Source organism: Micropterus dolomieu, linkage group LG22, assembly GCF_021292245.1.
Source record: "Micropterus dolomieu isolate WLL.071019.BEF.003 ecotype Adirondacks linkage group LG22, ASM2129224v1, whole genome shotgun sequence".
NCBI lineage: Eukaryota > Metazoa > Chordata > Actinopteri > Centrarchiformes > Centrarchidae > Micropterus > Micropterus dolomieu.
This window is the reverse complement of record NC_060171.1, coordinates 16,956,325-16,974,695: the sequence shown is the minus strand read 5'-3', so window position 1 is coordinate 16,974,695 and position 18,371 is coordinate 16,956,325. Positions and strand designations below refer to the sequence as shown.

Genomic DNA, 18,371 nt, shown 5'->3' with positions numbered 1-18,371 from the left:
CTCCCTTCTCTCCCCTTGTCTGCTTACAGGAACCGGGGGTTTTTTACTCGTCCGCTGACGAAGAAACGGCTCCCCCACCCAGAGTCTCAACTCCGCCAGTTCAACTCCGTAACTTCACGATGCAGACACCGGTCTGCTCTTCATCCCCACGGACTCTTCTCCCTCGTCCCTCACCCGTCTTCCCCTCAACCCATCCACTCATCCATTCACCATCATCCCCCGACCCTCTCCCCCATCCCTCAGCCCCCATCCGGGCACTCGATCCGTACTCTCCATACGATCCCACCTCGAGCTCTATCATAAGCAATAAATCTTTTCAAATCTACATCTTCGCAGGGGTGGTCTTCGTAAGTGAATAGTTGTTTAATGGAATAGTTGTATACTATTTAGATAATCACAGTTTTACGGACCTAACAACTAATTGATTAATCGAGAAAATTAAATGATAATTAAAATAATCATTAGTTGCAGCCCTAAACTTGAATGCTATATTATACAAAACAATATTGGAATAAATTGCACAATACTTTTTATACTTTTTAAGTTTTCTCATCCTCCTGAAGAGTTTAAGGATTTGAAAACAATAATATCTCAGATCACTTTAACATTTGTGATTTCTTTTGGGACATTGGCCTGAATGGTACTGTACTGTACTGGGTACTATTGAATGGATATGATGTTTTTCTTAGGTCTCTCTTAAAAAATACTTTACTTTTACTTTTTAAAAATACACATTGTGCCTAAGTATGCACAGTAAGTAAGTAAGTAACCCCTTACACACACACACAAACACACACACACACTTACCCGCTGCTTGTCTGGATCTACATATCTGATGCCAAAATAGTCTTTCTCCAGCAAGTTGAGGTGATGGCAAATGAGGTCAAACAGATACTGTCCCTTTGCATCCCGCTGTAATAGAAGAGAACCAAAAAAACAACACAAATTCAGCAACCATCCCCAAGACAACAAATCACAAACATATTTGAACATGTGGCCAGGAAAAGATTCAACAAAGAAAAGGCACTGTCCTGAGTTCAAACATGAGAAATAATTCCTGCAAGCAGAATGTGCTTCAGATTTCTTAAAACCCTGCCAGAGATATCTCAGATTCATCCAATATTAATACTCAGCCAGAGCCATCCCAAGAGTCTGGAATAAACCCTGTCCACAGCTAAAAGAGGAGCTCAAAGAGAGGATGGATTAAATATGCTGAGATCTCATTGGGGTTTAGCTAATACTGCATTTATTTATATTGCATTCTGAACCTCATGAGGAAGCTTCCCTTACAGAAACACTGTGTACACTGCAGCACAGATAGGAGCCTGGGCGTCCTCCTCCATTCACAACAATGTATCTGTATGACGCTGCTGAACATCCTGGCTCAAACTAGAACATTTGGATCAGACTAGAACAGATTTTGTTGAAGAGATCCAACAGTAGCACATATTACTGTTTGAAAGGTCCTGTAGCATTCACTGTTTAGAGACTCTTCTCAAAAGATGGCAGGACAGATGCAAATTAAGTTCTGTTCTTTAACATAATCAACTGCATTCCCTCTGGAAGAGTTGTATACACCTATGACGGATGCAGATATAATTTGCAAATTAAGTACATTAAGCCATAAGCCAGCTAGAGTAATAAGTGACAGAACTTCGACTAATCAGCCACACAGTGCAAATCAGTGTCAGTCACTGTGAAGAGTTAGGATCAAGTCTGTTAAGTCTGTCAAGTTAAACTGATGAGAAAACATGAAAACTCAAACTGTACCATTATATTTGGAAAAAAACTCAATAGGCTAAACTGAAATTTTCAGTCAGTTGACAATAGGGGATCTCATAAAGAAACATGTCTTTTGGGAGGTCACATACCTCAAAATAGTTTTAATTAAATAAGTAAAACTCTGCTGTCTGACATTTCAGCAGCTTGACTTCTGTGCCATTAAAGATGCATGGGATGAGGTAGGAAGACGGGTGTAATCATGTGATTAATACCAGGGACACAGCAAATATTAAACCTACAGTGCTGTTTCTGTTCTGTTGTAGTTATATGTAGTTATATGTGTGTTCATGTGTCTGTTAAAGTTGTACTAATCTACATTTTTATTTGAACAACGGGACAAATGACGATGTGTAATGTGGAAGGTGTCGTTTGCCTCTGCAGTTCCCTTCAGCTCTATGAAGCATTTTAGCGTCTTCAAGCCCATTGTTTAGATTTTCTGGCACAGGCGCGCAACTTCACTATTTTTGTTTACTCACATCTCTCTCATCAACCTTATATCCATCTACTCCAGGCAGCAGCAACAGCAACAACAAAAAAAGCTCATATGAACCCACTGTAGGTAGCTGGTGAAGAAATTGAGCTTTTGGCAGAAAGAGTCAAATGGTGGAGACCAAAACAGAGCTTAAACAGAGTGATTATTGGACTTATGTTTACAGGGTGGCAAGTTGTTATGGGATTTTCATAAACAACCAAGATGGCTGCCGCTGATGTGCAACTGCTTCTGTTGAATCCACTAGCATGTCATTATTAAACAAACTGAACCGTACATTTTCTCTAAAAGAAGAACAACTGCACTTAAAGCTTTTATTGATAAAAAAGTGTTGCTGAACTTCCAAAGTTTAATTTACTAACTACCCTACACCCACTGATAACGCCCCATGAAAATCATAAAACCAAGAGGAATGCCAGGCTAGCTATTTGTGTTACATTCACACTGAAAACAGATTTTAAAACGATACACAGCCCTATTCATGTCCATGTCTAAATCACATGTTAGCTGCAGGCTGATGAACAGCTCATATTGACTAATGAGGAGGTCAGCTAAGGTCAGGGTTTTAGAGCAAGTAGGCCGTCTCACTCCTCTCCTTCCACTCTCCCCCTGCTCGTTTACCCTGTGACGGCAAGTAAAAGTGTCACTAGCAGCACTCTCCTCCAAGTCATTACTCAGGCTGCACATAACAGGCACTTCATTAGGACAAAGGCCTGTCGATGCTGGGCATGTCCCTTAACTGCCATGACTCTCCGTAACCAAATAGCGATAGGAGCTCTGCTACTGGAGGTAACTGACCTTTGTGTAGAGAGACTGAAGGGCTTCATGGATGCTTGCCACTGTCACTTCGAGACTATTCCCTTGTTGTAACATCGCTAACCAATCTGACGCGTCTGCTAATTTACGGGGCATCGATAAAATGAAGACGCTAGGATCACATTCCACATTTATCCTTCTTTCTTGGCCATGTATAAAATAATCTGCCGATCCTACATAATCTAAATTAAAGTAAAGATCTTCAGAATGTATGCACTTAAATACAAAAATGACACAGTGAAAGCTAAAAAATTGTGATGTTATTAGAGTGTAAATATATAGGGAGCAAAAAAGGCAACCACAAATTAAAAAAAAACCTTCTGTATAAAGAGGACACACTGAGTCAGGACAGACATCTGTTCTTTTGTTGCAAGCAAAGGGAAAGTTTGTTAGTATTCAACAGCACTCCCTCCCTCTGCCCCCCTTTCTTGCTCCCCGGTGTCCCCTACCTCCGTCTCTGCCCCAAGCCGAGCACAGCTGCATTATTCCCCCGCTGTTCTCTCTAATTACAAGATTGAGGTGATTGCAGGAGAGAAAGGATGTCCTGAAATTTCTAATTAACACTAATGAACCTTTTCTTCGCCTAGATTGGCATCTCAATATAGCTCTACAGGAGTCTCAACAGATTTCCAAAAGGTATAGCTGGTTTAAAGGAGTGTTCAAACAACCAGGTTACCAAGTGTGACCCTATTTACATCATTCAATCCCACTGTGTTGCATTTGTTGAATAAATAGGCACAACCTCGAACCTTGTATAACCTCCCCACGAATAACAAAAGTGAATAAATAAACTGTGAGAGAAGAATAGGATCAACTGTGATTGCGCAAAAGTAACAACAAGCCTGCAATGGGGGTGGATTTGTTCACTAGGGAGATCACCTGTCACTGCCAAATGTCCCTGTTATACAGAAAAATTTTGAAATAATAAAACTTCAAACAGCATTACTGAATGATTTCTGTTGAGAAATCATTCTAGAGATGTTGCCTGATGCTGAGGCAATAGAGGTAAAAAAAATAAAAAGAAGGTTGTATTCAAAAAACAAATGTTATGTACAGTACATGAAAAGATCAGTCTTGTTCTGAAAATCCAGAATTCATCAATAATGCAATCTTTATCAACACAGTCTATAAAGGGCTGCTTGTTCCTGGTTGCTTGCTCCAAATCAGAAAGATGTTTTAATTTATTTCCAACCACGTTAGACCCTTTTGATTCATCTTGTGACCCATTATGGGGGGTCCTAATCTCTACGTTGGGAAACAATTTGTTAATAGATTTAATACTCAACGATTTCAATATATATGCTTGAAATACTTTGTGACCAATTAATCTCCATCCAAGAATTAATTCAGTCACACACTGTGCATCATGGTATGTTACCAACAACCAAATGTGTTTGCATCCCTCGCAGGCTGATGGGCATCTGAGAAACACACAAAATAATTAGAAAGATCCTTCTGGCATGCCTCTTGCTGAAAACACAGTGGTTCTCTTTCCTCTGGTGTACAATGGACACGTTCCTTTCAGATTAATCATTGAAATGGTCTCCATGTCAACGCAGGAGCACAGACCATTAATAAAATATTGTATCACTTTATAGTGAAGAGTGGGAATGTGATGCTATTGATGGAGTGTGTGTGTGAGCAGTGTAAGGCTAAAGGTACCTAGAAAACCTGAGATGATTTCTTTCTTTACTCCCAGGAGGTTGAGTGGTCGCACTGGTTAATGTGTCGGAGCGATTCAGACTCCTGACCGAGCTGCATGGAGTTCAAGTCATGACCTTGCCATATCAGCTGGGACTGGGAGCACACAAAGGCCAACTCACACCCACTTACAGTTAATATGAAGCTCTCTTTAGAGTATACTGTAAAATCAGTGTTATTAATCACGATTAATCGCATAGTTACATGTAAAATTGAATAATGAATTCTTAAGTAGTGTATTGTGCAATTTTTATTTAAATGTACTGCTATATAGGCCTATATATATACACGAGGATGAATTTGAGTTTAAAAATATTAAAATATATACACTATATCTTTTATATTTAATAGATTGCTTGTTTGTTGTGATTGAAGTCAACACTATTTGTTGATTGTGCCATAAATGTGACGTTCAGTACGGTTATGGGTTAAACATGCAGAGAGTAAGACAGCATTACTGGCAGAACGATTAAACTAAGCATGATCGCCATCTTAATCATGTGTTGCCGAGAATATGATAAAAACATGCAGAAATTCAGAAAATGGTATTTGACTTAACAAACACACATACACTTTTCAAACCAATACACGACGTGTAAATACTCCTCTCCAGTTAACTCAGTGGCTAACAGAAAGCAAAAAAAGAGGTCTGTGTCTTTAATATAAGACTCTTAAAAACTTCCCTCTCCCATTGAGCCACAACCAGCCAACAATTATCACACTCATTAGCTGAGGAGGACCGGACCAGATGAGGACAAAATGGGATTTCTGAGAGGAAATAACTTAATCAACGATATCAGCCTCACAGGAATCCACTGGTCAGCAGGAGGGAAAGAAATTACAAGCTTAATCTGATATCATATGATACGTTTAAAGAAATGGTGAGGCCAAATACTCCATAAAATGCAATAAAACTAAATGGCTTATCTCCCCAAGGTGTGGAACCAATTGATCAGCTTATGGTTAAACATTTGCCATTATTGTAGCAGCTCAATGGCAGCTCTTAAATAGGGTTATTAACTTATGTGCAACCCTGGGCAGTTAAAGGAGACACAGAACATGTAATAGATAGTGACAGAATATCTCAAGAGTGATTAAAAAGCTTCACTCAGACTATTCTAAATCATCAATCATGAAATACGGACACTAAAGGGACATGACAACATTGACACCCGATGTCAGTTTGATGCCTCGAGGAACAGTACAGCTAAAGTGCAAAGCCTATAAGTTACAAACAAGTGTATACATCCGTTTCTTTCAAGCAATTCATTAATACAAGATAACATGAATAGATGATGAGATGCAGTTGTAATGAGTCTTCATACAAGATGATGCTATGAACTGGAGAAACAGTTTGTAGTACAATCTCACCAGACCAAAAGTGGGCCATTAAAACACGATGGAAATGTGCGAGGATTTGCCCCAGAAATGTAAGGAATCAAGAGAATAAGTACAGCATTGGAGAGCTGTGGATGGAGCGATATGGATAATTACTTTTTAAAGCTTCTCAACTGTAGATAGTTTGAATGGATGAAATGTGAGTTGGCATTTAAGGAATTAAAAGTGAAATTCATGAGAGAGTAATGTTCTATTCAGCAAAATGCCAAGGCATCTCTTCAAGGCCGCTCAAAAATTATTTATAATTGATGTGTTTAGCTGTAACCCTGCTTGACACTGCTGGCAGGTTTTCAACAAAGCAATGTTACTGTACTTTGACACAAATAAAAGCCGAGTGAACTGATTCAGAGATCTGCAAAATGAGGCCAATTGTTATCCTCTAGTTAAATTCTACATGCTACATTGGACAACAGTAACATTTTGAGGTTCATTAGTTACCTTATTCAATATGTGATAAGAGGAACCACAATAATAAGATGAGATTTTAGTCATTGGCTTTGTCTGCTACTGCTTTAGGATACAGAATGTTAAGTAATTATAGTAGATAATACAGTCAAATTCAAAGTGATGATTAACTGTTTGATGAAGTCATGTAAGAAAAATAAATTAAAACTTGTGCTGTTACAGGATTTAAGAAATTACTTGTGTTGCATTAGCAAATTCTAATAACTGTGGGGGTTTTAAAACTGTTTGCGAACAAAGAAACATTTTTAATGCATATGCTTCTTCCATTTGACCGGCAGAAGCTATCTTAAACAGGCATAATGCAAAGCTTTTCGTAGTTAACCAGTTACATGGGTTTCCAAACCAGAGTCTACAGCCATTCCAGCGGCTCTGTGAGGCTGTACTCACAGCCAGCATGCTAACATGATCACAATGACAATGCTAACATGCTGATGAGAAGCATGTTCATTATTGTTTTTTTGTTGGAATTCTAACATTTGGTGATTAGCACTGAACACAACATACAGGCTGGTAGAAATTAGATTAGCTTGGTGGATTTTTGGTCATAAACCAAAGTATTTACAAAGTCATTGCAATTGAACTTGAGAGGTACATGAATAATTGTATCAAATGTCATGGCAATCCATCCCAACATGTGTTGAGATATTTAGGTCTAGACCAAAGTAATCTCTATAAACAGATATCTACATGTAGAATCTGTAGGCAAGGGACAAGATTTTGGTATCAGAAGCTTTCTGATTTCTGCTTGTAGTCCATCTATAGGCCATTCATGTTTGAGTGGGTGTCGGTTGCATGCAGGCAAACAGTCTGTGTTCAGAGTAAAAGAGGTGGAACGCATTGGCCTAAATGCAGTCTCGGAACCCATCGGCCATGGTCTGACGATATTAGCTTTTTATTAATCTCAGAACCCTAGACATTAGCTATGTATTAGCTCTTTTAAAATATAGGTGCATTCAAATTGTCGTCAGATAAAAGCCGATAGGTTGTGAGATTGCTAAATGGACTACGCAATGAATGGAGCATGGAAGAGGAAGTCTTGGCCAGGATATCTGTTATACAGATGTCTGCTGGCAACCCTGGAAGCCCTGAAATATTGTCCCTTGTCCCCAGAGGCTAAATCACAATCAGACATAAGCCAATGGCTTCCGAGATTGAAACTAAAGTGGCGTATCGACCGACAGACAGATATTGCCATCCACAGAACCATGATGCCAGCGTAGCTATAAAGGTATAAAGAAAAGTATTTAATAGCTTAAGAAGTAAAAAAAATACAGATGCAGTATTAGGAAGACACCTTTGCCACACTGCAGCACTGCTTACCTGAAGAACATAATCCTGTAAAGTTTATGCAGGTTTGGAGACTGGTATAGGACTAACTATTATTATTATTTAGTGTGTATAGGAGTAACTTCTTATGACTGTACAAACACAGTGCCATCACTCCAAAATAAATAACATTTATAACAGCATTCACTGTCATTAATAAATAGCTATTGCAAAACACTCTGTACATACATGGCTACTGACAGGATGTACCCTCAGCACCTGAAAAGTGACTTAAGATGCGCGTTTGATGGAGTGGTTTGTGTCGCGCCTAAATTACTCTGCGCCGTATTGCAGGCACGAATAAATTAATATCGTTCTCAATGAAGATTTGGGTCATTAGTCCATCAGCCCACCAGTGATGGATTTCACAGCCTGGCTCAAATAGGTTCTCTGAACACATCTCTCAGCTGCATATACAGTTGAACATTGTGGTTACAACTATTTCAAAATATACCCCGTGTAGACCAATGTGCAGAGCTAGGTTTAAAAAAAATCAAAGCAAGGATGACACTTACAATTCACCCTGTCTTTTGTTGGACAGCTAAATACTTAAATGTTGTACTATCCATATCCCTGGTTACTACATGTATTTTAAGTGAGCTTGGAGTTGTTCCCCCTCTCTACAACAGAAACGTTTTTGTACTAAAAAGTGTGACAAATACCCCCAAAACAGAATGAGCAGCACAATTGGTGTCATGCTTGGGATTAGCATATAAACAATGCTTCATTTTTTTGGCATTTGCACAGCTCCAGTGGTGACACGCCAGTACGGTCCCCAGTGTAGTGAAAGGCTGTCGGGCAATGGCAATGACTCAGTGTCGCTAATTCAGACAGTATCAGCCCCTCAGACTTGACATTTATTCTCATGCACTGTTAACCTCCACATGAAATGAGAACTGGGCAGTCTTACAGCATGCATCTAGGTTTAGCCCACAGGCATGACGCGTTGTACCAGACATGCACATTTGAGTTGCTGGCAAAGACTCATTCACACATTGACTAATGTCTGTTGTTTTCTGTGTAATAGCCATAAGCACTACACTATTGGATTTCTTGGCAGAGGCAGCTGTTAATGCCTCTGAGCCTTCAGTGTTTTTTAACCATTTCATAAATGTCATTTAATAACATTAAACCTCAACAGAAGCTATTTCCAAGCAGGTTAATTGTGATAAGTTACTGTTAAAAGCGGCACTACATGGTCTTCTAATTGGTTTCAGGCTACAACTTCCACAGTGTCACAGCTTTGGGCTTTTTTTAAACAATGAGGCGACCAGTTCACTTAGCTCCAGCCTCATCCTCTTTGCCAGTGCTAACCCCCTTTCAGGCAAAGGGAGCTGGAGATTACCTAGCAGTCTTCACCACTGGCCCCTTCTCTCCAGCCTGCCATCTCCAAAAAATGTGTGGACACCCACTGGGCCTAATTGTTCCATGACCACGAAACCTTCTGTTTGGCATGATTATTAGCGATACTGATAATGCGAAACCTCTTTCTGTGAGGGAGCACACTCGCTGGTTTCATTTCACGATCCCCACTGATGAACTCTGATTGCATTCCTGTGTCAGAGCATTTCATCTGCACATTTACTGACTCTGCTTTCAAATGAGACTTTGAATTTTCCTCCTGTTCATCGCACTTAACAGTTTCCATGCAAAACTGTCCTTTCTTGCTACTACTTAAAGAATCTGTTGACACAAACAAAACAGCTGGTTGAAGCTTTGTGTGCTGTCAGATCTTCAGTGAAAAACAAGACAGTAGAGGGCAGAAAGAAAATGGCTTTCTGAGAAGAAGATAATTCACACAGACACTGTTCTCTTTTTACTGTCAAACTGTAATTTCCCTTGTGAATTCTTGGTCTTTTTCTATCATTATTGAATAGAGATATCCCAGCCGCAGCCTCTTCTATTTTTGTCAAGCAGGCTGATTGAATATGAAGTCACAGGAGAAAACATCAGTTAGGAATTACCTTTTTGCCATGTTACCTGTAGATTTGACAAAGTTTTAATAGAATCAAACCTACATGGGAAAAGTGTAGTGCATCTTGAATAGCAAATGACTATTGTTCGTAGCAGTTTGCACACTTTTCCTAAAGAATACAGAACAATGACTTTGATTTGTATGCTGTGTTTGGATACCTGAGAAGAAAAGTTTTGCACTTCAGATTCAGTTGGGATGCAGTGAAGAAAAAGCCCCAGAGCTCCATCTACATTTATTTTTGTTCCTAAGATTCTCTCCTCCTCTGTCACATTAAGTTAGTCTAATGTGAGGCTACCTTGTCCAAAACAGTCAACTCGTCTGAGTGCCTAGAACCAGCGTTGACCAGAGAGGTGATGACAGGCCCATCACCTAGTCTAGGGTGTTTAACAAATAGCTTCAGATGACTATATGATGGGACTTGTTTATGTCTTATTTCATTGCAGGTACGGGAATGTAAACAACAGTGAAATTATGAGGCAGACATTTACGAAGAGCTCCATTGTAATGGAGCAGGTTCTTGTCTGGCTGAGCTTTGGTGTCACTGTTTGTATTGTTTGCTCAGAAGGAAGCCAATTAAACCAATCAAAATGCTTGACTGTCACGCGTAGATGTAGGCTCTGCTTTCTTGTTGCCCTCAGTGTCTCTCTCAATGGTATATCTGCAGATCATGGATACAATGATAAAAGGTCTCTGTGGTGAAAGCCTCTTTCCATTTTGCATAATTAAGAGCTTTTGAACACCTCTGACTAATTTATTACCTTAGTTAAAGGTTATAGGTGGTGGAGTAGAATTTAAATCTTTTTATCTCTCTCTGCTCCTGTAAAGTCAAAGGCAAGACGTTAAAGTGAGCAAGAAGAGCCAAAGGCAGCAGAATACTTTTGAGAGAATTCAAGCTTTTCTGTAGTGAGAAGGCGGATACTTGATTTTACTAACTCTGCTGATGAAGTCACTTCCAGATGGAATAGCGTTTGCTTGATAGATGCACCTGTTTTAAGTTTGACTTTGCAGTGCGGACTAAGGAAGTCATTGTCAGTAAACCAAAAATAACTTACTCTTGTTTTTGCTATCATAAAACACAAAATGTGAATTTACTGATATTTTCTATATTCTGGTTACATCTTTACTGCTTTATAGAGCAAAAACAGTACATAATAGGAGTTGGCTATATGGATAAAATCCTCTATCTCTATATAGCTGGATATTTATAGATATCATGATATAATTAAGTTTCTGGAAAGTCAACCGAGAACCAGAATGGCAAAATCTGTGATGAAAGAAAATTTAGATTGTCTTTCGTTTATATCGTACCTAACATATTAAATCAAAGCTATCTGGTTGGACTGAGACATTTTAATCTGTTTAGTAGCTGGACACGATCAATGCGAGCACAAAGGATGAGAACAAAGATGTCTTGTATTTGTTGTAGTTAGAGGGTTTGTCATAAGTTCTTGATAGACAGATGACAGAGAAAAGATAGATGATAGATAGATAGGCCATCTATCTATATAGGTAGATATATTGATAAAGACAAATATATTATTCTTTTCATACAAGTAGTGCTTCTTTGTAAACTACATTCAGTTGCCCCCTCACTAAAGTGATGCCTGAATTTCAGTCAGTGTGCCTTTAGTACTTATGATGACCTCCCACTCCAGCATGCCAGAGGCACTCTGAATCTGAGTATGTTTAGCCCTCCGTAGTAACCACTCCTAGTACTTGTCTGATTAACTGTAATGTGTACTTCCTGAATGTCTGGGTCTGTATATGGTGTAAGAGCAGTACTTGTGTGACTGGCAGACAAGCTGACTGAGGGGTGGAAAGATGCTGAACTTCATTTCTCAGGATTGGCACCCTTTGGCTGTTTTAACCATCTCATGCTGAGCAGAGGGTGCTCTGTGGTGCCACTTCACCCTCTCCTTTGTCTCCAGAGCCCAAGGAAAGATCACTTTCCAGTGGTGAATCCAGCCATAAAAATGCAGTAAGCTGTTTGGCCCTGGAGACTAGCTGCCTGTGCACACAGGCGTGAAAGGACCACCACTGCCCCTGTGTGTCAACGCTCTAATGGAGGCCCAAGGGAGATATAATATTCCCAATAAATGATTTCGTAAAATTCAGTTGCAAGAGTAAATATGGTAACGGTTTCCCCATAAAGTCAATCCCCACAGACCCCCATGTTAAAATGCCCAATATTAAAGCATATTACTCCATTTCTTTGCCAATTTTTGGATTAGCCAGAGCCAGGCACTGCCAAGTTGGACGATGGCAGGAGACTCCCATAGCTGCTCCTATACTGAGCTTCCCACGGACGTCACAGACACCACATCCATGTTTTATACAGTCTATGATCGATCTACACTTACATCTGCATAAAATAAATAAGACAACAAAACAATGTAAATTTGCTGACCCCTCAAAATAACACATCACATAGCCATTAATGTCTAAACCGCTGGCAACAACACTCCCTGGAGTCTTTTATTATCAGAGGCTGCATTAAGGTCAAATAACCTCAGGAAGTCAGCAGCTCTCATTAAAGCCAAGTAATTCCAGCCTCTACTGTAATGGCTAGAATTAGGAAATCTTATTGGTCACACACAATTGGATCGCCTACTGGGAAACAAAAGGCCATTTCAATGCCGCTGATCTCTCCAGTGCCCTATAAAAGTGAGTCTTTGAAAACTCCCAGAGGACACTGTAGCAAGTCCTTGTACTGTAACAAAGCCATTAGGCCTCATCAAACTGTCATGACCATTTTACAGTTCTAACCCAAAATTTTTAAACAAACGTTTCAAGTATTTTAGGTCTGCAACAAGACATCCAAACACACCACAAGTTTTAAAATGAGATAAATAATTTGATTTCAGAAAAGACCAAATGTATTATTGCTTTAACATATAACAGAGTAATGTTACAAAAATCTCTGAACCCTGTCTTGTTTAATTTAATCTGATGTAATCTCTGTGACAGCAAGGAAGGACAAGCTAAAAAGTGCCGTTGAGTTGTCGTCTGTGGATTTGGAGTGACAGCTTATTTTAGAGATTTACTGTGGTGTCACTTATGAGGCTTCAAGTAGGAGTCTCATGATTTCCTAATCCTTGACACTGTTAGAGCTAAATTGGACACCAACTGGAAATATTTTTGTTTGATCAATGTTTTAATGAGGAACTTTGTCCCATGAACGGTTTTTGCTCTCTGTTCTCGAAAAGAATATACTACATTTTTTTATCAAATAATTGAGGCTGTTTTTTAACAACTTAACACCCTCTTAGCCCTGAACAGTTGTTTTGATGTTTTTGATTTTTACCACAGCACAGCACCAAGACTGCTTTTGTTAAGGTCTTGAATGACAGTCTCATTGCTGCATTTGACATGGTCAACCACAACATATTACTAGACAGACTGGAAAACTGGGCTGGATTTTTGGTACAGTGCTAAACTTGTTTGAATCCTATTTGAAGGACTACTTTTGAGTGTAAAAATGATGTGGAGCTCCCCATGGCTCCGTTCTCGGGCCTCTTCTGTTCGACATCTACATGCTTAGACTAGCAAAGATTAAGGAAAACAACAAAATATTATACCGCACACAGATTTATATATAATGATATCACCGATATCACCGGATGACTATGGTTCCACAACGAATCAGTAGTATATTCAACAAATCAATGATTGGATGTGCCAAAATGTCCTCAAGGTTTACAAAGTATTACATACACAAAACAGAAATTATTGTTAAAGATAGAGGTGGTCTCGAAGTGTGTGTGTGTGTGTGTGTGTGTGTGTGTGTGTGTGTGTGTGTGTGTGTGTATGAAAGGAGATGGCCAGCCCAGCCGTGACAGATACGGTTAATGTGTGTACAAATCACCTGCATGGAGTGCTTGACAGGAGTTTTCAATGAGCTGACATGGCTTCATCTTGTTCACTTTAAACTAGAGAGCCATGTGAATCTGAGCACAAACCCTGTGACAGTGGACGCCCCTACCGCTAACCTTGTCCGAGGTTGACCACTGGGAAAACAAAGAGGAACATAACTTAATTGGTTTGCACGCTTAATTAAAAGCTGTCATTTTGAGAGCAATCTGAGTGCACAGCTAATAAAAACTAAGCTTCTTAGGATGAATCTCCAGAAGTTGAGTTGAAGTCTCAAAGGCAGCGGTGAGATCTCTTTCAGCTGAGATCTCTTTCAGCTGACCTTCAGTTTCAGTCCCATGCAGCTTAGCTTGTTCTCCTCAAGGGAGACATGGTGCTGATTGTCTTTTGGGCCCATAGCGATCGAGGGTTAAAAACCTCTCATGCAGTCATATGGGATCCAGCATTATCATGTGGTAATACAAAGCAGAGACTGAATGTCTTAAAATGTTCCAGCAGTTTTTCCAGCAGAGAATTACAAATCATAATACTAGCTATATTTGCATAGCACTGTTCAATGCAGGTAACAAAGTGTTACAATGATCAATATAAAACACATTACAAGTCAAAATAAAATAAGATGAAAATAGGCCACACACAGTGGTTTACATCATGTCCTATAGCTTTCAGTAGTCATTTCAAACACATTATGTTATATGACACCCAGAATTTCCAAAACCATCACTGCCAATCTGAGTGTATTCCCGTAGCCACTTCCCTCAACTTCTTAAAACATAACACAAACACAGAGGGACAAACATGGCCTTTTCTCTCCCTGTTGTTCATACTCTGTGAAAATGTTGTCCCTCATAAGCTGATCAGACAGCAGTCTACAGTGAGGAGAGCTATGCAGAACACACACAGTTACTTTTTCAGCACCGGCTTCTTATTCTCACCGCTTTGGCGTGCTCATAGCAAAGGGCTTAGCATAATTTTGGTGCACATCGGCCTAAGCATTAGGTGTTAAAAATATTTTAACTTTTCTCAAAACAGAGTTGTGCTTCAAATCACGTTTGACAGTCTCATAGCAACAGCGGTATCCATGAGCAGCACTTCTTACGAGCCTCTCTCACTCAGGGCCTTACTCTTCAACCCATGCCCTTCGAATGAAGGTAGGCGACTTCTTGCAGAACATACACAATGTAAGGATAGCACTCAGTCTTCTTAAGTAACACAGTCTCAAATCCATCTTCAGCTGTCTCCCACACAGCTTACATAAGGTATTGATTTGACTGTGCCAGACTTCAAATGGAAAAACAAGCAAGTGAGACACAAGTCTAAATAGCTTAGCAAATAATATATTTAGATCTTATCAAAGAAGATCCGTTTGACTCAAAATGATTGCTTTCAACCTCACTGTTAAATGACAGCAAATTGACATCTCAAGATTGGGAAGCGTGAGCTCAGAAAGGATCTTTTGTCTGGAGCAAAAAAATGAGGCGCCAACCTCACCTAGACTTGCGCACCCAAAACCTTTACATTTGAGCAAAGAGTTGTTAATCAAGATGCAAGTGGGTGAGAAAAGAAGACAAAAAAAACCAACTTATTTTTATCAAAGACCATTTGAACTGATATTCAGAAAGCAGAACAGATTTTTTTTCTTAATAAGCGTAACATTTTATGTATAGAATTTTAACAAAAAGGTATTGCCTGACATAAATCAATTATACAGTTCAATAAGTTGAAAATGGAAGATGAAATGGCATCAGCACACCCAATAAGGTGAGACTGAAAGATCACAACCGTGCAAATGCCTTGGGTGAGAGAGCAACTTCACACATGTGGAAGATACTGTAAGGGAAAAAACAGTAAGGTATTCACCTGCTGCTTGTGAGTTGAGAGTATTGTTGCTTTGGCGCTTACAGTATATAGTGTTGTAGTAAAGACCGCCCAACAGAGACCAAGTCAAGACCAAGACCAGAGTTTATCGAGACCGAGAAAAGACCAAGACTTTTAGGGGCTGAGACAAAGTCAAGACCAAGACCGGGGGGCAGGGTGAAACAGAGTCAAGACAAAGACCAGTTCCCCACATTACAAGACACACAATAAAATGTGGAACGAGATCATAGGTACTTCACAAATTGACCTGAAAGATCCACATTCCCATTAAAACACCCACATACAAACACTTAGAGCAGAAATCAACATAAGCATCTTTATTCAACACTCCTTTTCCATGTTTACCATCGCGGGTGACAGTCACCTTTTTAAGTAGGGTTATTGTTTGCGTTTGAAGTAATAACTCAACTAACTCAAAGTTAGGATGCTAACAAATATATCAGACAATGCAAAAGCAGTTTCACTAGCAAGGACCACGCCACAACAATGAGTGATTTAGAGGTACATGCAAATATGGAATGCATGGATTATGGAGGATGGATTAATGCATGTAGAGGGGAAGGGTGATGGTGGAAGAAGGATGTTGTCTGATAGGCTGGTCTGAGAGGGTGTACAGGAGACTAGGCATTGAGACTCAGTGTGGGGGTTCCATCTCAGAAGTGTTTTCGCCCAAGCTTATTTCAAGCCCCCCAGACGGTACCTAGATGAGACATGAGACAGCTGTGCCCTGATTGAACAGGAAGAAATGAGGGGATGAAGGGAGCAGGGATGGTGGAGATGCTGGGATGAGGGATGAAGGGATGAGGAAAGCAGGGATGGGGGGGTGAAGGGATGAGGGGAGCAGGGAAGAGGGGATGAAGGGATGAGGGAAGAGAGGATGGAGGGAACAGAAGATGAGCGGATGTGTGTAGGGATGAATAGATGAAGGGAAAGGGAGGGTGGGTCGAGCGATCTGAAACAGCGTGCTGTTGAGCGTGTGCTGTTGAAGGTGGATCGTTGTCTGTCTTGCATCGAGCGATCTGAAACAGATTGCTGTTGAAGGTGGATCGTTGTCTGTCTTGCATCGAGCGATCTGAAACGTCTCGGAAGTGTTTTCGCCCGAGCTTATTTCAAGCCCCCAAAGAGTCGGATTAAGATCGGGTTCGAGTTCCTCTGGCCTGGGTTAGCGGAGGAACGGACTTTGACTGAAGAACGTTTGTGCTGAAATTGCAGTTGGATGTGAGGTCCTGAGAGGAGAATGAATGATGAAAGGCGACGTGATGCTTTGAAGCGATTTTAGCAGTTAGGTATGTTGGGAGCTTTGTAGCTTTGGCAATGTTGTTGTTATACGTTCGTGCCAATAGCTGATTGAATTGAATTAAATGAGCTTGGGCAGATGCTGTAGAAGATGGCTTCTTGTCGCGCATCAGAGGGTTTCTTAGCTGCGCATCTGGTAGAATGATATGGCTGAAACAGTGACACTGGTATTGGATGAAGATATGGTTCTGTGGCCCAGTGTGAATTGAGTAAGAGACGGGACGATGGTTCGCTAATGGTGTTGTGGTGGCAGGAGATGAGCTGCCCTGAGGATGAATATTGATAGCAATATTCGTGAGTCTGTGAAGGAGTGAGGTTCTGACAGACAGAACGAGATGGACCTTGTGGAATCTCTACGACTGTTATCTGGGTGGATGAGTGTGGACTCACTAGACCCTTAAAACCCCCAAAGATGGCGGCTGTGACGACGAGGTAAGTTTGTGAGTGCAGACGAAGGAAGGCAGCACTCGGTGTCTAGAAGTCTAACTCTGATGAGATAGTGGCATGGGTGAGGAGTGTCTGGAAGGACTGCGACACTTAAATGATTATACCGAGGTGCAGTGCTGGTCAGTCTGCTGGTGTGATTCAATAGTGCTGCTACGCAGAAAGAGCAGACATACAGAGCCTGTAGTGCGAAAGTGCGGCCCCGGTGTTTGAATTAATGCAGACCATCGTGCCCGCTTGATGGAAACTGGCCTGCCCTGTTGTCAATTCCCTTACCGTGGGGACATTAACAGAAGGACATGAGTCTGCGGGCTTAGAGATGATGTGAGATGGGGGCGTGGCGGGTGAAAAACAGTGAAGGCTGGGGTGTGTGAGGAAAAAAGGGGGGCGCGAGTGGGGTAGTGGAGTGCTGACTATGCATGCTGAGGATGGATGAGGGGCTCTGATGACCTGCAAAAGAGGGATGTATGAGCTGAATAGGACAGACCAGTTGGAAATGAAGGAGAAAGCTGAGTGATCGCCGACTCGCATATTGAGGCCCATTGAGTTGTGAGCGGCTCTTGAATTGCTGCGTTGGCTGCTTGGAAAGAGAGAGGAGCAGAAGCCGTATTGCTGTAAATGGTGGAAGAAAGGGTAGAGGAAGGGATGATGGGATGAAAGGATGTTTGTGCACGGGAGGAGAGTGCGGCCTGCGAACACAGGAATGAAAAGAAGGCAGATTGCCTGTGAGATACGGAGGGAGCAGGCACATGGGGAAATACAACCTGATCCCCGCCAGGGGGAGCTGGAGATGCAGGCTGAGGCCGTCGTGGCCATGTGACATCATGCGTGACGCCGCTGGCCATGGCCGACCCTGGCCCTGAGAACCGGAAGCGCACGAGGCTTGGTGTTTATTTGTTGCGGTTGAAGGGAATGCCTTTCCCTCTGAGG

General features: G+C 40.9%; 1 protein-coding gene across 2 annotated transcripts in view; it reads right to left on the bottom strand.

Moving 5' to 3' along the window:
- LOC123962412 (FERM domain-containing protein 5) overlaps window positions 1-13,896 on the bottom strand; it is a 29,440-nt gene extending 15,544 nt beyond the window's left edge. Inside the window, exons 1-2 of one of the 2 annotated variants that reach the window (XM_046038517.1) lie at window positions 13,819-13,896; window positions 808-912 (exon numbers count right to left, since the gene is read on the bottom strand). In XM_046038517.1, coding sequence (XP_045894473.1) covers window positions 808-912; window positions 13,819-13,824 — 111 coding nt within the window. In that variant the 5' untranslated portion in view covers window positions 13,825-13,896. Of the gene's footprint in view, window positions 1-807; window positions 1,200-13,818 lie in introns of those variants that run through there. The other variant, XM_046038515.1, reaches the window with a different exon arrangement.
- Between the last annotated feature and the right edge of the window lie 4,475 nt (window positions 13,897-18,371).